The sequence below is a fragment of the Canis aureus genome, chromosome 25 (genome assembly GCF_053574225.1).
Source record: "Canis aureus isolate CA01 chromosome 25, VMU_Caureus_v.1.0, whole genome shotgun sequence".
NCBI lineage: Eukaryota > Metazoa > Chordata > Mammalia > Carnivora > Canidae > Canis > Canis aureus.
The window spans coordinates 2,084,381-2,103,811 of record NC_135635.1 but is presented as its reverse complement, the minus strand read 5'-3'; the positions used below and the strand labels follow the sequence as shown (position 1 = coordinate 2,103,811).

Sequence of the window (19,431 nt, the reverse complement as noted above, 5' to 3'; positions counted from 1 at the left end):
CCCTATAGACTGGAAAGGACGCCCCTGTCCAGACTGTACTGATAAATACAGAAACTCCGTCTTTATTGGCTGTATAAACATCTCTGGGCTGTACATACATTTCATACATCGTAGCGGAGGGCCGAAGGGGGGACCCCAGCCACACAGCAGCTCACCCCCTTTCCCCAAGGCCCACCCACTCTGTGCAAACCAAGGCTAACAGCTCCCGCCCCCTTTTCCTCCCAGGAGAAGTCACTGTATGGGAAGGGGGTCGGGGTCAGGCGGCAGGAGACAGGAGGGCTTGGCTGGGGAGGACACATGTAAGTGCTAGAGTCAAACACTGAGGCAAAACAGGCAACTGGCACAGGCAGCAAGCTGGGGCCTGGGTGGGGTGGGGAACGGGGGCGAGGGGCCACACTGCCCTCTGGGCTCACGACCACGGCTCTGGGGGCTCGGCCTCACCACGGCAGGAGAGACTGCTCTGGACTCTGCCTACAGCCCAGGGAACCAGAGATGGGGCGCCATGGGTAGCCCAAGGCTGGCCAGGAGGGAACGGGAGCCAAGGCCCAGCCCCCTCACCAAGCAGCCCCTCTCACTCCGTTAAACACACCACGGACACCCACCTAGGTGTGTATGGCTGCGGGGAGCCGGAGACCCAGATTCTCTGTGGGACTCTACGGCACCTGAGCAGGCGGCGAGGGAGCAAGCGGGCTGTCAGGGGAAGGAGCGGAGACCCCGGAGGAGCATTCCTGGGACAGCAGTCAGTGGAAAGAGAGGGAAGGCCCGAGAGAGCCCCCCTAGCCCAGCCAGGGGGGACGACAGCAGCAACTGGTCCACACGATGAGGACAAGGAACAAAAAAGAGAAGATGCAAAGAGAAATACTGTGATAAATAGGGGAGTGGGCAGTCTCTACTCCACCCTCTGCAAAGCCTCATGCCCAAATAGCAGCTGAGACGGGGCCCACTCCTCTCCACTTGCACGGCCCGTGGGGAAAAGCGGGTGCGGGAGTCCACCAGCCAAAGCAAGGGGGACCCACCAGTATAGCAACACCATCCTTTGGACCTGTTCCTTTCCAACCAGGGACTTAGGCCCAAGACTGACTGATGGTCAGGATGGCACAGGTCAGGAACGTGGGCACAGAGGGGCGTGGCGGGGACCTGTCCGAGAGAGGCAGAGGGGCTACGCACTCCCTGGGGCCTGCTGGGTAAGCAAACCCGGGGGGAGGCAGGAACTGGGCACCTGGTTCTGCAAAGGGTGAGGGAAAGGAGGCAGGGCAGGTCTAGGGGAGAAGCCCCTAGCCACTTAGGGGATGGAGATCCACTTTGACTTTCTCCCCACAGCTCAGCATCCCGATGGTGGGGAAGAAGCCCCCAGAAGGTACAACAGCATCCTTCTTCCCGATGATCTTGCCGTTCCGAGTGAAGAAAACCTGGGGGTGGAGGCAGGGCGAGGAGTGGAGCAGGCTGGCTCTGGCCCCCTCTGCTGATGCCACAGACACACAGGCGGGACCCCAGGGCACCCCCCCCTCCCAGGCCCTCCGAGGGGAGCCTCAGCGGGAAGTGGCCACTAGGGGGCGTCTGGAAACCAGGTCCCACGGCGGCCCAGGGGCACGTAGCTCCTCAGAGCAGCAGCCCCTGCCAGGGCTCCCCTCATCGGCGCGCTCTGGCTCCCGTCCTATCCCCCAAGGGGCAGGCCCCCCAGACCCAGGAACCCTAGTCCAACCCCCATCCCACACCCGCCCCACTCACCACCACCTTCTTGCCCTCATGCTCTTGCTCAATCTCTTCCCCATCTTCTTCCTCTTCCTCTTCCTCCTCTTCCTCTTCTCCCTCCTGGTGCAGGTACATGACATTGCGGACGTTCCGGACGGCACGGGCAGTGGGGGATAGGATCACTGTGTCACAGCTGTCATCACTGTCACCTAGGAGGCCGGGAAAACGTGAGCCCCTGTGGTGCTGCCCCCACCGTCGGCCCGACACGCCTGGCCGGCCACCCTCAACCCACTCACCCTCACTGTCCAGAATGTAGTCCCGGGGGAACATGATGCCACAACCCATGATGTCCCCTTTGTAACAGCGTGGCCCGAAGGGGTCCCCCACGCCACTGCCATGGAAGATCTTCCCATCATCTGTTGAAGGGAGGGGAGAAGAGGAGACTTGCACCCAAAGGAGGGGCTGATGCTCTGCCCCTGCACACAGAGAGGTCCCTGCTTCAAGCAGAATGCTGGCCTGCCTCCCTCTCTGCCCCACCCCCGGGGGTGGGGGCGTGTCAAGGTGAAACAAAAATGGAGACAGAAATAGGAAGAGGCCCCAGATTTAAAAAAGAGACACTCTGTTCAAGGGGCTAAGGGACAGACTCCCTCAGGGAGCTGGAGGGAGAGGGAGAGGGCTGAGGAAGGGACGGGGTGGCACCAGGAGCTCAGGGCAACTGCTTTCTAAAGAGAGCCCTAAAGGAAATCAAGCTGATCCAAAAAAAAAAAAAAGGCAGGATCTACAAGAAGGCGCAGAGGGAGCCAACTCAGAGGCCTGGAATGTCCAGTTTGGGCCCAGATCCCCCGCCCCTGTTCGGCTCCCCTGGCTTTTCAGGCTACGAGGAAAATCAGGAGAAAGCACTACCAGCCTGGGAAAGGGAGAGGAGACAGCAGCCGGGGAAAGTCTCCCCTGCCAGAGGCTGGAGGGGAGACCATCCGCGGGGGGTTGGGGGGGTGTCAGGAACAGGCGTGTCTCTATGCCTCCACATACCCCGCAGCTCTAGGGCAGCCCCCACTCACCTGCATGATAAGCCACAGAGCCTCTGCTCCAGCCAGGGTGTCTGTTCTTGGGATAGTCCTGCACCAAGAAGGAAAAAGAAAACCTACGGTAGGTACCATGTGCGGAAAGAGGACAGGACAGAGGGCGTGTGAACCTTCAATCTTTTCAGACAGATGGCTGCTCACAACCCTGTGGCCTCCCACGCCTCTCGGGCACTAGAGAAGCCAGGGAAGCAGGGAGGGGGACGAGGGCACTTGGCTTTCCCAGCCAGGGCTGCAGGCCACCCCATCCCACCTTCAGGCCGACCTTCCATTGGGTCCTAGGTCATGGGGGGAGGGGGCTCTGTCCCAGGTTAAGACCCTCCCTCCACAGCCTGCCCACCTCCCCCCAACTTTCCCAAGAGCTTCGGGACCCCATCCCGCCAGCCCCGGAGCAGAGCAGCTCTACAAGTGCCCACCTTCCGGGCCAGCCCCAATGCGATGTAGCACTTCTCTCCAGGGTCCACGATCTCCACCTCAAAGTAGTGGCTACGGGTGCTCAGTGGGTGCCGCGCCTGGGCCAGCCCCACGTCGACGATGCTCTTGCCTTTGCCTAAGTACTCCAGCAGCTGCGGGGGGGAGAGCCAAGGGCAGAATGACACCTGCCCCAGAAACCTGGTCCCAAGGCACTCAAGAGCAGCTTCCTGGGTCCAACAAAACCTCTCGCCAAAAGGGAAAGGATCCTAGAGGTGCATCGTGGGCCCCAATGTCCTAGGCAGGCATGGGAGAACGGGGCGCAGTGTGGGTAGCAAAGGTGGCAGCAGGGGCGGGAGGGCCGGGCCCCACAGCCACCTGCCACCTGAGCCGAAGACGCTCTCCTTGCCTCGGGAGAGAAGTGGGCAGCGGCGCAGCAACCAGGCGGCCAGGCACCAGTGGCCATGCTGGGGGCCTCTAGGCTCCGGCACCCCCTCCCTGAGCACCTGCTGGACAAGGCCTCCCCGGGGGCCCTGGGTGCAGAGAGGACCCCTGGAGGGGCCTAATGGGGACAAGGAGGGCACAGAGGGTAGGTGGCAGCTCCAGATGTCTGAGGAGCACAGGAGAGCTCAGAAACCAACGTGCCTGGATGGGACTACCAGAATGCCTCAGGGCTGTTCTACTTGGCTTTGGACAGAGCTGGGCCGGGGGGCTGCCAAGGGGAGCCGGGGAACCCAGAACCACCGGCTCTACTCCTTTACCTAATGGCTCTACTCCTTTACCTAACGGACGGCAGCGGGACAAGACACGAAGGCAAGCCTTCCTGTTCACAGCCCCCCACAGCTCTCATACCACAGGGGTGGGGGGGCGGGGGCAGAGGGGAGGCGACTGATGGACTCTTGGGGCTCTTTGGTTCCACAATGGTCCTGCCTGGGCATGATGGGGCGGCAACCCCCAAGCTGGGCTGGGAGGATTTATTTATCAGTTGTCATGGTAACGGTGGGGTTCTGACTCAACCCCATCCCCTCTTGCCCCACCCTAGCATCACCTGGGAGTCCTTAATCCCTTTTTAATTAGCCAAACTGCCCCTCAAGACTTTACTCTACCCTCCAGCTCCTCCAGCCCCTCCAGCCCAGAAGAAAACACTGCCTGGGGACCTCCTCCACTTATCCCTGGCAAGCCTCTGGACCCTGGCCTCTCACCACCAAAGAACTCCTGCCTGAACAGGAAAGGAATTACGTTTGCCTGCACCAGCGTGGAAGCCTGTGTGTGTCTCCGGCAGACGCAGGGCCTCCATCCTCACCACTTTCTTCAGAGAGGAACCAGAAGGACTGGGTCCGTGCTCAGCCTTGGCTCCCCAGAGCACCACCACCCCAGGTCCATCCTCCCCTCCTCTCCAAAAGAGACCTGGAGGTGGGAACGGGGTGGGGCGGGGTGGGGGGGGGGGCGGGGGGGGAGGCGGACGACAACCAGGGGAAAAGCCAGAGCTGCGTGGGCAACCTCCTACATCCACACTCAGGCTCTTTTTCAATTTCCTCCAGCCATGACCCTCTGTGTTTCGGGTTATGCTGGCCCTTGCATGTTTACGCCCCAGCCCAGGTGTCCTCCATTGGCTCACACTGCTTTCTTTCTGCAGAACGGGGTCCCTGGCAGGCCATCTTCTGACTTTCAGGGTGCTCATGAAGGCCCGTGTGGCTGGAATTCCCCTCACGGCACCCTGTGTTCTCAGCTCAGCCTGGGTTCCTCCTCTGAGTCTCCCCACAAGCGGGAGGGGTGGCGCCTGGTGCACATTCACTGGCTTACACTCCACCCAGCAAGAGCAGCCCCCAGCCCACCCTCTCCGGCCAGCATTGCAGAACTGGGTGGGGGACCCCACAGCTGCCCTTGACCCACTCCATCCAACTGGCCTCAGTGTAGGAAACACAGTGTTCTCCACTCCCAGAGCCAAGAGCCAGCCGCTCCAGCTCCTGATCCTTGGGAAAAACCCGCCCAACCATCCCCTCGGCCTCAGCCCTGAGGAGGGCCGCCGCTGCAGTCTTGTCTGTGGACAGGGTGGGGACGCTTCCTCCAGCTAAAAGGTCAGGAGGATGAAGCAGACGACGGTGCGACTCTGAAACCCACTCCCCAGCCGGCACAGTGCTCAGACAGGCAGATGGATGGACAGATGGACAGACAGCTGCCAGCTGGGAGGCCAGGTCCCTGCAAATGCTGCCCTCCACACGAGAGGGACACCCACCCCTCAGGGCAGAAGCTGCCGGAATTCTGCTCCTCCCTCAGCTGCTCTCCCCTCCTGCCCAGTGATGTCCCCCGAGTCCTCAGAGGAGTCATCCAGAGCTTTCTCAGCACTTCCGGGGGCAGGTGGGCACTGTGGCCTCCCCGACAGCCTGGCTCCAGTTCACTCCTCCCTCCTCAGACAGGGCTGTTGGCAACCGAGAGTGGACGGAGGTCAGCCCCGATCAGCCCGATCGGGGCCGCCGCAATCTCCACGCTGGTCCCTCAATCTGCGCCTCAGAAGCCTCAGTTGGAAAGACAATCACACAGTAACTCCTGTGACTTACGAGCCCCTTTGAGGAAGTGACTGGCTGCTTTAGGCCTCAGTTTCTTCACCAGTAAAAGAGGGTTACTACCACCCGCATTTCCAAACAGACTAAATGAAGTGCGGCAAGTGCCGGGGGTCATTACGCGGCTGCCTTTCCCTAATCAGGAAGTGGGGTCTAGACCGGAACACACCAGCTGGCCAATGCTTAAATGCTTAACAGTCACCCCAAAGCTACAAAAGACCAGACGTGCCAATTGCAGAAGGAAACAGCCCTCCATCTCAGCCCTTACCTCCAACTACAATGGCTTCTGAGGCTCCCAGAACTGTCACCTTTCCCCCTAGGAGAGGAGCACGCCCCAGATTACTCTATCCCCTCCAAGCAGCAGTCCCCTCTTAGTGCTTCTCTGCAAACAATGCCCAGCCAACAATGCCCAGCGGATGGGTCCCCTACATGTTTGGTGGGGGGAGGGGCGCCCTTTCCTTGGGGCTCTCAAGCCCCCCTGACTCCTGCGCCTCCCTCCCCACACCCACAAAGCCTTGGGAGGCCAGACAGGTGGACTGGAGGGCACAGAGCTGAGGCTGCAGAGGCAAGTGCAAAGAGCCTCCTGCACTCCAACCCCCACCTGGTACCAACAGCACCACCCCAGCCTCCTCTCTCCCGCTGGTACCCGCCCTCCTCCTCTTGCCAGCAAAGACCCTAATCCCTCTTGACAGGAGCAAGGCTCAGTGCCCTGAGGCCTAGAAGCAGCTGAAGCAGGAACCCAGAACGTGCTCCCCACCAGCCAGCTCAGGCCCCAACACGGTCTCCTCCTGGCTTGGATCCGGGAGGACCCCTGGAGGGTGGGGCCTCAATCACCCCTCTTTGTGTACCAAAGCTGTTGCCCCGTCACTAAGGAGTTGTCAGAGGAGCTATGTGCATGAAACAAAGACAGAATGAGCCTAATCCCCCAGCTTTACCTCCTGCCCCCCACCCTCCACACATGACCTCACTTTGCAAGGCCTGGGGGCAGGGATGAGGTGAGGAGCAACACCCCCATCCCTAAGCAAACACAGCAGCAATTCTTCAACACCCTCATAGCTCTGCAAAGGTGGGGGGACTCTAGGAGGGGAAACTGAGGCCATAGGACATAGGGGCAAGACTTCCATTCAAGAAAGAGCCAGGTCTGTCTGTATAAAAACAACAATTGAAGCTAGGTAGTGGGTAGATGATGGATGCTCACTGTATCATTTCTTCAACTTTTCGGTACATAAGAAATTGTTCATAATTTAATGTCAGAACCAAAAAAACGGGGGTCAGGAACTTGCTCTTTGTGGGAAGAACCAGTGAGAAAGGAAGGGAGAAGAGAGAACTGAGATTCCAAACTGAGAGAGAGGCCCAGGAGGCAAAGGGTCCCATGGCAGCCCAATAAACTCACCTAGAAGGGCTGTGGCTAAGGGAACCGGTCAGGAGACTCACAGGGAAAGTAGGAACTTAATCCTGGGAACTCCAGATCCATCTTATAAGAAGGGCCAGGAGGAGAGATGACAGGCTACAGAAGGGGGGCTGGGGAGAAGGACACAGCACGTATCTGGTAGTGAGTGGACAGGGCAAGGGCAAAGGATCAAAGAATGAATATCCAGGCTTGGTTTTGCTGCTAATTCACTGTTTGACGTTTGAACAAGTCTTTTCACTTCTGTTTGGGGCTGTTTTTTCATCGGCTGCACCAGAAGAGATCTGGGAACAAAAGGGCTGTCACAATGACTATGAGAGGTTGCTCTAAGTCATCCTGGGTCTGGGCGCCAGGGATGCTAAACATCTTGCACGTCAAGTAACGGTCTCCAGCTCCATGCTGGGAAGCCCTGGACTAGATGGCATCAGAGTTTCTCCCAAACCATTAATGTTCTAAAGGACATTCTACTGGAAACGTCACCCAAGACGGTAGAAACAGGCTCCAACCAACAACAGAGGTCTGAGGCCCCAGGGAAAGGCTCCCCACAGAGCGGACAGGAAAACAGGAAGAGCAAAGAGAAGAAACAGCTGAGCTAGACATCTTTAGAAATGGGAGGCACACGCATGGCCCAAATGACCTCTCCCAGGCTCCTCCAGGAAACACAACTCTGGTGGCTGGATCAGAAACACAGTGGATGGTCAGAAGCGACAAGAGGGCGCAGGGCAAGAGACAAGTGGGGATGGAGGAAACTGGGTAAGTCACTCTCATTTGGAAGATGGGGTAGTTGGCAAGAGAAGACAACAGGCATACAAGCCTCAAGAGGCTCACGCCCAGTCTCTTCCCCAGAGGACCAGGCGCTCAGGGAACAGTGTGCCCACCCTGCCACCTGTCCCAAGCTGGGGTGAGGGTCTGAGAGAAGAGCCAAACGTCACAGCTTACGTCTAAGAAAGAAAAAAATTATCCAATGTGTGACCTAAGGGCATTGGGGGAGGGCAGAGAGGAAGGAAAGCTATTTTTAAACGTCTACAGGATCCTACATCAATTAGAAAAGATTGCCTGGGAGGAGCTGGGGGCAGAGTGGGGACAGGTCCAGGCAGGGAAAGGATGCCAGGAAAACACTCTTGAGGAGAGGTCAGGGATGAGAGCTGGAACACCGCCCTGGCTCAGTCCCAAATTCAACTCTGTAGATGTTGTCAAATGATGGTAGAAGGGGGAAAAGAAAGGAGACAGATGAGGGTCAGGGAGTGGGCATATGAAGCCCCCGGCTTACAGCCATCCCGTCCTCAGACTCCAGTGCCAGAGGGGGTGCAGAGTGTCAGAAGCAGCAGGAGGGCACATGGTCCATCTTCCCTAAGTCTGACTCACCTCAAACTCCAGAATGGGGGGAGCCTGGCTCATAATCTACTCCCACCCCCCACTGTTTCTGTTTTGCTATCAAAGACTGAGTTGAAAACAGCCTGGGTTGGGGTGAGAAGGCCAGAGGGTGGAGAAAAAGGTTGAGCCGGAGCAGGAGGGCAGCACAGGGACAATTCCAAGTGGGAGGTCCGAGCAGCCCACCAGAGGTCAGGGCCAGCACCCTGACTCAGCATCCACTCACACCCAACCCAGGACAAGGCATAGAGGGTAGATGTGAAGAATTTCCCTCTCCCGAGGTCCATTTGCTCCCCCAAGAAAGTTTCAAATCCAGGGAGAGACCAAAGCAGGTAGGATGGGAAGATGTATAAAAAAGCAAGCTTTGGAGAGTCAAGGATTCTCATGGAATCTTCCTCTGCCTTTATTCTCGTCTATTAAAATGTAGGGATAGACAGAAGACACTGACATTTACACTGACTCCAAACGGATCTCACTTGGTGGCTGGAACAGAAACACAGTGGGTTTGGGGTAGGAGTAGGACTTGTGACCACACATGCCCCACAGCACAGTGAATGGACAGCTCCAAAGGCACGTGTGCAGAGGGCAGCAGAGGGTACCCGATGCAGAAGGAAGCAAAGAAGGCAAAAGAGAACTTACTGCTGTTCTGAGAGCAAAGCAACTCACCTGAGCTCTCAGGGACAGGGAAGGGAAGGAGACAACCAGCACTAAGGAGAACACAGATCTGGATTCTAAGAATCATGTCAAGGCCCCTGATACCCATTTCCCAAGACCCTGCAAGAAACACCACCTTGCTCCCCATTCTAAGCAATTCAGACACGCGTATATGGCCCGGGGGGTGCGGCCCAGCCCTCCCTGGCAATGACCACCGCATCCCATGCTTCTCACTTACAGTTCCGCAGACTCTGACATCATGCAGCCGGCCCCACTCGTCCTCGTAACTGTCCACCATCATGACGCTGTCATCCTCGCGGCCCAGCTCAGCATTGAGGTGCAGCCGCACCTCCTCACCCAGAGAGTGCATACCCACTGCTGGGAACAGTCCATCTGGGGACATGGGCATGATGGTGGAGCCCACCTGGAGTGGAGGGAGGAAGGGAAAGAGAGAGCTGCCGCCAGGCTCCCTTTTCCATAGCTCACCTGATTCTCTCCAGGGTACTTTCGAGATGATGCAACAAATAAGACAGACAGAAAAACAAAAGTACAGAAAAGTTGGAAAAGTTGCTAAGGACTCCTGGCCAAGCAAGGTATCCACAGAGCTAGATGGCAAATGCAAGTCTCTTGACTTACTGCCAAATAGTTTCGGTACATGTGAGTGTGTTCTGGAGCAGGTTAGTGAGGAGGCATGGATCCTATGGAGGGACAACCTCGTGGCCAAGGCCTGGGACAGCGATCCTCCCAGGGTGGGAGAGGGAGCTGGGTAGGAGAAGTAAAGAGCTAGGGGGCTCTCTCTCTCTCCTACTTGCTCTTACCCATCTCTTCATCACTACTAGCCTCTCTCTGAAGCAGGAAGGAAAGAACAAGTGAAACAAAAGAACACACAGAGGGGCATATCCTCACATCTTCCAGTCAAAGCTCCAAAGAGGACCTCTAGCTTATGCATCCAGGCTGTAACTTCTCCCTCTCTTTCTGCTCAAAACCTTCCCCTAAATCACCTGATCCTTTCCCCAACAATCTCTGCTCACCCTCCACTGCACAAACCTACCCCTCTGCATCTATCCTCTAGGCTAATGTCCCAGCATCCCTGGGCAGGGGCGGTGTCTTCTCCAAATGCAGACTTCAGGAGAAGCTCAAGATGGCCTGAAGGAGATGGGAATTCAGCCTCGGGGTCCCTGGGCAAGCCCCAACCAGTAGATCATTTGCATACCCACAATTCTTCGGATGGCTTCAAGCCCCTCAAATCCCACCCAGAATTTCCCACTCACCCGCTTCCCATTTTTGGTGAAGAAGATCTGAGCAGTCTGCACATCAAAGGACACAGGCTCAATGCCACAACCAATCCGGTCCCCAGAGTTGCACTTTGACCCAAACTGGCGGCCTTTGGCTCGGCCGTTGTACAGCCTGTGGACAGAGCAGCACAGACACAGGACCTAAGCCTGGCCTCCCAACTTCTCCACGGCACAAACCCCTGGGGCCTACCTTGCTGCTCCCAGTCACTCTGCGATGGCATCTACTTGTGTCCACACATGAGCTCCACCCGCCCCTCTAAGTCCAAGAACCTCCAAGTCTAGCTATTAGGCCACCTTCCCATCCTGATCAGAAAAGTCCACGAAAACATGCCAAGATAGGTGACGGAATGGCAGAAGCAATCCAGGGCAGTCCTTGGTATCTAAAGTTCCCGAATCCATAGGAAAGGGGTCAGGTTCCACAAGAGGCAACTCACTTGCCATCATCAGCATGGTAGGCTACAGAGTCAGGCAACCAGCCAGGCTGGTGATCCAGGCTGTAGTACTGAGGGACCAGCCCCACAGCAATGGTGCCCCGGACCCCGCTGTCCACAATCGACACCTGGAGGAAGGAGAGCAGGGCACAGTTAGCAGGTACCAGAAATGCAATGAATTGCTGGGGGTGCTGGGGAAGGGGAGCAGACATCAAAGACTCAAAGAGGCTCAAAGAGACGAAAGACATGCGGATTGGAGAAAAGACAGGGCACTCTGAACTGGGAAGACTAGGGCCCTACTTTATCATGATTACTCAGAAAATCATTTCCAAATCATGGGAAAAGATAGGACATGGAGCAGAGGCTGGGCTTGGGTTAGCAGGTGGGAAAGGACATGGGTCAGAGCCTGAGATACGGGTCAAAGCTACTACCTAGCTGAGGGGCAGGAGAGCAGAAGGACCAGGGTGACAGGACTAGGGCACCTATCTCTCATCTGAGACGCCTTGCTATCCTCTGCCCTTTTCTCAGCTAAAAAGACAGCCCAGAGGGAAAATTAAAAGGATCAGATCAAGAATCTAATAAAAGAGCTCCCTGGAGCTTAACATGCTCACCCCCTGCTCTGCCCACCCAGTGCCTTGATCACCTCAAAATAATTGCTGTCCTTGGTCAGAGGTCGAGAAGCCACGTAGCAGCCAACTTCCCCGGAGTTTCCATGGTAACTGATGGAGGAATGAGGGCGGAGTTCCATTAGCAGCCTAGCCCAGGAGTTGGGGGGAGGGCCTCAGATCCCCACCCTCCCAACCCCACAAGGGCCAACACAGAGGAGAATCCATCAGGTCACACTTCAGGACATCTGCACAGACACCAGAACAAGATACTTGAGGTCACCTACCCCTCCTGCTGCCTCCAGCCAGGGTCCAACCCACACCAGACCAACACAAGCCCAGCTCCTTCATTTCCAGGGGGAAGAGAACTAAGCAGAGCCTCGCTTAGTTGCCTAATAGGGGGTCTCACAACCCTGTCTAACCTCAATCCCTCATGCTGCAGCTTCGGCCCTTTCCCTCTGGCTCTGGCCTCAGTGGAGCTGAAGAGCCGCGAGTCTTTATCCTCTGTACCAAAGCCCTTCATAGACTGGAAGATGGTTATTTGGTCCCCACGCCTCAGCTTTCTTGTCTCCGGGCTAAAAAGCACTACTTCTTCCCCGGTTCAGGGACAACTTTGAGAGAGAAGCAGGCTCAGGAGGAGTCAGGAAAGGGGTCAAGTCAGAAAACAAAGAGAAAACAGGAGATCCCCGGGTGGCTCAGCAGTTTAGTGCTGCCTTAGGCCCAGGGTGTGATCCTGGAGACCCAGGATCAAGTCCCACATCGGGCTCCCTGCATGGAGCCTGCTTCTCCCTCTGCCTATGTCTCTGCCTCTCTCTCTCTCTGTGTCTCTCATGAATAAATAAATAAAATCTTAAAAAAAAAAAAAAAAAAAGGGAAAACACACACACACACACACACACAGCACAGGGCTGGAGAGTGGTGGGCAGGATGTACTACAGAACCATCCTTCCCAAAACAGGAAATCCACTGCCTCTGAATCCACGGCCACTCTCCATTGGACCCAACCCGACACGCAGGCTGAGGAGACACAGACACCCCACACGCCCCTGGAGTCCTCTCTTCCCCACAAGGCACTTGGGCAACTCGAGACGCCAGCGGCTTCCTACCTCTGACGTGAGTGCTTGCAACACAGACCAGAACACAGTGACCCAGAGAAACAGGCAGAAGGGGGCATGGGGTGTAGCCGCACACACTGCTCCACTCAGAAAGGCCTCCAGGGTCAAAGGCCCTCCCGGTACAGTGCAGACAGTCTTCTGCTTCAGAAAAAGCCCTTTCATCTCTAAGACCTGGCAAAAATGGGGATCCCCGGTGGCTCAGCGGTTTAGCATCTCCCTTCGGCCCAGGGCGTGATCCTGGGGTCCCGGGACCGAGTCCCACGTCAGGCTCCCTGCATGGAGCCTGCTTGTCCCTCCTGTGTCTCTGCCTCTCTCTGTGTCTCTCGTGAATAAATAAATAAAACCTCAAAATAATAAGATCTGGCAAAGCAAGGAAAATGTGGAAGCACTCCCCTAAACTCACCTCAAAGTGTCTCCATCTACAAGAATGTGCTTGAACCTCTCCTGGTATCGGAAAGCTCGGACCTCTCGAATCTCCCGGATCCTCCGGCGCCAGTTCAGAAACCGGTAGTGCAGGTTGAGGTCATCCATCTTGTTCATGAGAACAAACCTGTCACGGAAAGAAGGGGACTGAGAAGGAAGTGGGGCCCCGAGCAAAGCACCTCAGCCTGTTTGACCCAGAATGTGGAGAGGGCACTGGACGGATGCGAAGCCAGCCCATGATCCCCATCCTCATTCTTCCACTCAGCAAACGTTTACTGAGCTCCTACTACGTGCTCTGTTCCTGGTGCAAGGGGTATGGCTGTGAACAAGATGGGTGGAATCCAGGCAGCCCGGGTGGCCCAGTAGTTTAGCGTCGCCTTCGGCCCTGGGCCTGATCCTGGAGACCCGGGATCGAGTCCCACATCAGGCTCCCTGCATGGAGCCTGCTTCTCCCTCTGCCTGTGTCTCTGCCTCTCTCTCTGTGTCTCTCATGAATAAATAAATAAAATCTTTAAAAAAAAAAAAAAAGATGAGTGGAACCCGTGCTCAGCACTTCCAGTCTGGTCAGGGAGACACGACAGGTAAGACGTGGACCCAACAGCGCCAGACACTGGAGGACACAGCCGCGTGGTGTCACACAGAATAATGAGTCAAACTCTAAAAACGACTTTGGATACAGTGGACAGAGGAAACCTCTCTAAGCTGACATCTGAGTTGAGATGAGAAGAGGCCCAAGAAACAGTATTTCAGACAGAGGGGACGGCCGGCAGTTGAGTCCTGGGGCAGAAGGGGGCAGGCATGGCAGAGGAACAGACAGGCCAAGGTGGCTAGTCCATAGGGAATATCCAAGAAGAGGACGGGAAGAAGGCGGGGGCCAGCAGGAGGCTCTAGGAGGCCCCATGGGCCACGCTAAGGAATCTGGATCTTATCCCAAGTGGGCTGGGCAACCTCCGGAGGGCTTTAAGCAAGGAAATGATAGGATTTCAAGGTTCAAAAAATAAAAAATAAAAATAAATAAAAGAATTTCAAGGTTCATCGGGTTGTTCAGGTCATTCAGGCGGCTGGCTCCGAACTGATCATAAGAGAAGCAAGACCCCAAGGGGCAACCAATTCGGCAGGCGGTTGCTGCAGCAGCTCCATGAAGCCACGGCATCCACGGGGATGGAAGCAGTGAAGGCGGAGAGGAGGGCGGTGGAAGAGGACCGGGGGAGTTGAAGCCACCTGTGAAGCTGATGGATGCATGGATGGATGGATGGATGGATTTTATGAATGAATGAATAAATGATTTTTTTTAATTTTTATTTATTTATGATAGTCACACAGAGAGAGAGAGAGAGAGAGAGAGGCAGAGACACAGGCAGAGGGAGAAGCAGGCTCCATGCACCGGGAGCCCAACGTGGGATTCGATCCCGGGTCTCCAGGATCGCGCCCTGGGCCAAAGGCAGGCGCCAAACCGCTGCGCCACCCAGGGATCCCTGAATGAATGATTTTTTTTTTTTTTTCCTGGAAGCCAAAAGTGAGCAAAAACGGGAGGTACGAATGAAGGAGTGAGTCAATGAGAGAGTGAGTGAATGAATGAATGAAATTTTCCTGGAAGCCGAAAGTGAGGAAAACGGGAGGTACGAACGAATGAGTGAGTCAATGAATGAATGAATGAATTTTTCCTGGAAGCCGAAAGTGAGGAAAACGGGAGGAACAAACGAGTGAGTGAGTGAGTGAGTGAATGAATGAATGAATGAATTTTTCCTGGAAGCCGAAAGTGAGGAAAACGGGAGATACGAACGAGTGAGTGAGTCAATGAATGAATGAATGAATTTTTCCTGGAAGCCGAAAGTGAGGAAAACGGGAGGAACAAACGAGTGAGTGAGTGAGTGAATGAATGAATGAATGAATGAATTTTTCCTGGAAGCCGAAAGTGAGGAAAACGGGAGATACGAACGAATGAGTGAGTCAATGAATGAATGAATGAATTTTTCCTGGAAGCCGAAAGTGAGGAAAACGGGAGGTACGAACGAATGAGTGAGTCAATGAATGAATGAATGAATTTTTCCTGGAAGCCGAAAGTGAGGAAAATGGGAGGAACGAACGAGTGAATGAATGAATGAATGAATGAATTTTTCCCGGAAGCCAAAAGTGAGGAAAACGGGCGGTCCTCTTCCTGTCGCCCAAGCCCCGGGCAGCCGGGGCCGCGCCCCACAGCGCCCGTCAGCCGCCCCGCGGCCGCCGCCGCCACCACGCGGCCCGGAGGGGTGGGCTCCGGGGGCCGCCAGCGGCGCCCCACACCCGCGTCCGGCCGCCCGGAGCCGCCCCGCGCCCCGCCTCCCGCCTCAGGCCCCGGGGACACCGAGACCCGGGGCCGGCGTCCGGCTCGTCAGGGCGTCCGCGCGGCGTCCCGGGCCCGGCGCCCGGCCGGCGAGGGTCCTGAGGCGGGAAGCCCCGAGACCGCGGCGCAGGCCCCGCCCCGGACCCCCCCGCGCCCCCGCCTCCGGCTCCGGGGACACCCGAGGCCTCCGGGACCCCGCCCCCGATCCCCGCCTACCGGGGCCGCCGCGTCCTCCTCATCCATAGGCCTCTGAGCGCCGCGCACTAGCTGCTCGGCCGCCGCCACCACACACATCCGGGTCCCCGCCCTTCCTACGCTCCCCGAGGCCCGCCCCCCCGGGCCGGCCAATCCGCAGCGGCGCAGCGCGACCGGCACCCGCAGCAGCCAATCGGAGGCCGCGGGCGGGGTCGGGCGCGGCCCGCGGAGCCGGGCGCCAGCGCGGGGCAGGGGCCGGCGAGGCCGGGTTCGGAGGCTGGGAGGCGGCGACGTGGCGGCGCGGACGGCGCGCTGGGCGGTCACGGGGCGGCTGCCGCGCGGCGCCGGAGGGCAGCCCCGGGGAGCGCCCCGACGGCCCAGCAGCGCCGGGCGGCCTGCCCCGCCCGCGAGGACCCCGAGGCCGGCCGCCGCCCGGGCCCCGCGGAGCACGTGCTGCCCGCGCTGCACACGCCCGGTGCCGAGGCGGGGACGACGGCCCGGGGGACGGGGCCAAGGACGCCGCGCGGCGCCGACGCCCTGGCCGCGACCCCAGGGCCCCTAGGGAGGGCCTCGTCCCCGCAGCCTCTCGTCCCGCGGTCCCCCCTCCGCACTTCTCTTACTTTCTCACCGCCCTTCGTTGTTTGGAGGCCGCCTCGGCGGCGCGGTCTGCCCCTGCTCGCCCGCGGCCGCCTGCACGCCCTGGGCCCCGACGGCAGCCCCTCGGCGTCGTGCAAACAAGCGCGGGGACTGAACGCACGCGGGAAACTGCGGAAGCCGCATTAGGGCCTCACTTCCGTGCGCCTGAGCTCGACCCCTCAACCAGAATCTTGAGGGCAGCCCTGGGGGCTCAGCGGCTTAGCGCCGCCTTCAGCCCAGGGCGTGACCCCGGGTCCCGGGATCGAGTCCCACGTCGGGCTCCCTGCATGGAGCCTGCTCCTCCCTCTCTGCCTCTCTCTCTCTCTCCCTGTGTCTCTCATGAATAAATAAACAAATAAAACGTTTAAAAATAAATAAATAAAATAAACAAGAATATTTTTTTTAATTTTTTTTAATTTTTATTTATTTATGATAGTCACAGAGAGAGAGAGAGAGAGAGAGGCAGAGACACAGGCAGAGGGAGAAGCAGGCTCCATGCACCGGGAGCCTGACGTGGGATTCGATCCCGGGTCTCCAGGATCGCGCCCTGGGCCAAAGGCAGGCGCCAAACCGCTGCACCACCTTGGGATCCCAATAAACAAGAATCTTGAACCGTGTGGTCTCTAGGCTCCCATCCACCCCCTGGATGACATGAATCCCCCGACTCATCTCCTGCGTCCTTCATTGCTACTCTTTGACCTCCTCTTCCCGAATTACGAGAACACCCCAAGCCTCAGCTCAGCTCTTCCCAAAGGCAGCCAAAAAGCAACTCCCAGAGTCAGGCCAAGGCTACTCCCAGAGTCCCAGCCACCCCACGTAGGCTCTCCTGGCTCCCTCCAGAACCCAGCTAGCTAGTTAGGGCACGGAATGCGCAGATGGCAGAAGAAGGTGTTCCCAACATGTTACTGATGGTTGGTGATTCCACTCAACCTTTCCTCATCTTCAGGTTCCAGATGCAGGGCCTCGGCCCTTTGGGTGAATCCTCAATCTGTTGGCGTTCTCGGGATTTAATTGGCAATTTGTGCTTGGTATCTAAATCCATTTGACTAAACGTTATTGGGATATAATTGACATGCAATAAGCCCCGCATATTTAAGGTGTACAGTTTGGTGAGTTAGGTATACACCCGCGAAAATGCCGCAGTCGAAATAGTGCACATATCATTACCTCCAGAAGTGTCTTCCTGCTCTTTTTGAAATCTCTCCCTCTCACCGTCTCATCCCCAGGAAACAACTAATCTGCTTTCTGTCACTAGTTTAGCTTGCATTTTCCAAAATTTTACATAAACGAAATCACAGAGTATATGCTCTTGTGGGGGAGGAGTGTCTGGCTCCTCTTATTTGTCAGCATAACTATCTTGAGATTCGTCCATGTTGTGTCATGTCTCAGTAGTTTATTCTGGAATTTTTTTTTTTTTTTTTTTTTTTTTTTTTTTTTGCTGAATAGTATGATTCACCTGTTGATGGATGGACGTTTGGTTGTTTCCAATCTTTGGCTGTTGCAAATAAAGCTGCTAGGAACATTTATGCCATATCTTTGTGTGGAGACACATTTCATTTTCTCTTTAAGATTGTATTTATTTATTCATTCATGAAAGACACAGAGAGAGAGAGGCAGAGACACAGGCAGAAGGAGAAGCAGGCTCCATGCCGGGAGCCGAAGGTAGGACTCATCCCGGGTCTACAGGATCACGCCCTGGGCGGAAGGCCACGCCAAACCACTGAGCCACCAGGCTGCCCTTAATTTGCATTTTCATAATGACTAATGATATTGAATATCTTCACGTGCATATTTGTCATCCATATATCTTCCTTGGCGAATATTATTATACTTCCTTTTTGCAGATGAAGATCCTGAGGCTGGCCTCCGTAACTAATCCCAATAGGTCCACAATCAAGATAACGAACATGTCTGTGCAAGTCATTTGCCCAGTTTTAAAAATCGAGTTGCCTTACTTAACATTGCATTTTGAAAGTTTTTTGTATATTCTGAATTCAAATCCCTTATCAGATTTGCGATTTACATTTCTTCTTGTCTTCTCATCATTTAACAGTGTCCTTCAAGGAGCAGAAGTTCTTATTCATGAAGATGTACAATTTATCAAGTTTTAACTTTATGAATCATGGTTTTGGTGTCCTATTTAAGAAATTTTGCCTAACCCGAGGTCACAAAGATGTTCTCTTGTGGTTTTTTTTCTAGAAGTTTTATGGTTTTAAATTTTTACATTAAGTCTATAATCCATTAATACATTTTTTTAATTTTGCTTTTTTTTTCTTTTTTTTTCCTTTTTTTTCCTTTTTTTTTTCTTTTTTTCTTTTTTTTCCACTGGTTCATTTTTTTTTAATTTTGAAACCAATTATACTTGCAAAACTAGTACATGGACTTCCACATGACTTTAGCCCAGCTTCCCCTAATATTAACATCTTACCATAGGTTAATCGTTGAAACCAGGATATTAACATTGGTATAATACTGTTAAGTGATTTACGGACCTCCTTCAAATATTGCCTACTGTTCCCCTAATGTCCTTTTTCTTGTACAAAATCCAATCCAGGATTTCACATTACATTCACTTGTCATCTCTCCTTAGTCTCCTCAATCTGAGACAGTTATTCATTCAGTCCTTCCTAAAGGGTAGTTAACCCTTGAACAACACAGTTTTTTTTTTTTTAAGATTTTATTTATTTATTCATGAGAGACACAGAGAGAGGGAGAGAGAGGCAGAGATTCAGGCAGAGGGAGAAGCAGGCTCTATGCAGGGAGCCCGACGCAGGACCCGATCCCAGGACCCCAGGATCACGCCCTGGGCCAAAGGCAGGTGCTAAAACACTGAGGTACCAGGGATCCCCCGAACAACACAGTTTTAAACTGTGCAGATCCACTTATATGTGAGTTTTTTCCTGATAAACACAGTACATTTGTGTATAACTTTTGACTTCCCCAAAACCTAACTGCTAACAACCCACTGTTGACCAGAAGACTTACCAATGACACAAACAGTCGATTAGGTATTTAACAAAAGACATTTCATATGTTTTATATATATATATATAATATATATATATATTATATATATATATATAGTATTCTTATGACAAAGTAAGCTAGGGAACAGAAAATGTTACTAAGAAAATCACAAGGAAGAGAAAATACATTTACAGTGCTCTACTGTATTTATCAAACAAAATCCACGTATAAGTGGACCAGTGTACTTCAAACCCATGCTGTTCAA

The 19,431-nt window shown here is 55.1% G+C and overlaps 1 protein-coding gene and 1 long non-coding RNA gene across 4 annotated transcripts; one reads left to right on the top strand and one right to left on the bottom strand.

Moving 5' to 3' along the window:
• Positions 1 to 39: 39 nt before the first annotated feature.
• Positions 40 to 15,741, bottom strand: SPRYD3 (SPRY domain containing 3). Of its 2 annotated transcripts, XM_077869933.1 has the most exons (11): positions 15,585 to 15,741; positions 13,026 to 13,172; positions 11,546 to 11,621; positions 10,906 to 11,030; positions 10,448 to 10,583; positions 9,415 to 9,600; positions 3,188 to 3,337; positions 2,751 to 2,808; positions 1,989 to 2,108; positions 1,729 to 1,901; positions 40 to 1,409 (listed from the first exon to the last, which is right to left on the bottom strand). In XM_077869933.1, exons 1-11 carry the CDS (start codon positions 15,605 to 15,607, stop codon positions 1,275 to 1,277), a joined length of 1,329 nt encoding a protein of 442 aa, XP_077726059.1. In that variant the 5' UTR covers positions 15,608 to 15,741; the 3' UTR covers positions 40 to 1,274. The 2 variants fall into 2 exon arrangements, with proteins under 2 accessions (XP_077726059.1, XP_077726060.1); XM_077869934.1 differs by lacking the exon at positions 1,989 to 2,108.
• LOC144296757 (uncharacterized) lies at positions 4,112 to 14,065 on the top strand. 2 transcript variants are annotated; one of them, XR_013363725.1, is made up of 2 exons: positions 4,112 to 4,559; positions 5,125 to 14,065. It is a non-coding gene; the product is annotated as an uncharacterized LOC144296757 (long non-coding RNA). The 2 variants fall into 2 exon arrangements; XR_013363726.1 differs by having other exon boundaries at positions 4,112 to 4,595.
• Positions 15,742 to 19,431: the final 3,690 nt, after the last annotated feature.

Coding starts and splice junctions, on each gene's coding strand:
- SPRYD3 (XM_077869933.1), bottom strand. CDS start 15,607: ATGAGGAGGACGCGGCGGCCCCG. Junction 2,809..3,187: donor CATTGGGGCTGGCCCGGAAG/GTGGGCACTTGT, acceptor TTCTTGGTGCAG/GACTATCCCAAGAACAGACA. Junction 1,410..1,728: donor ATGAGGGCAAGAAGGTGGTG/GTGAGTGGGGCG, acceptor CTCCACCCCCAG/GTTTTCTTCACTCGGAACGG.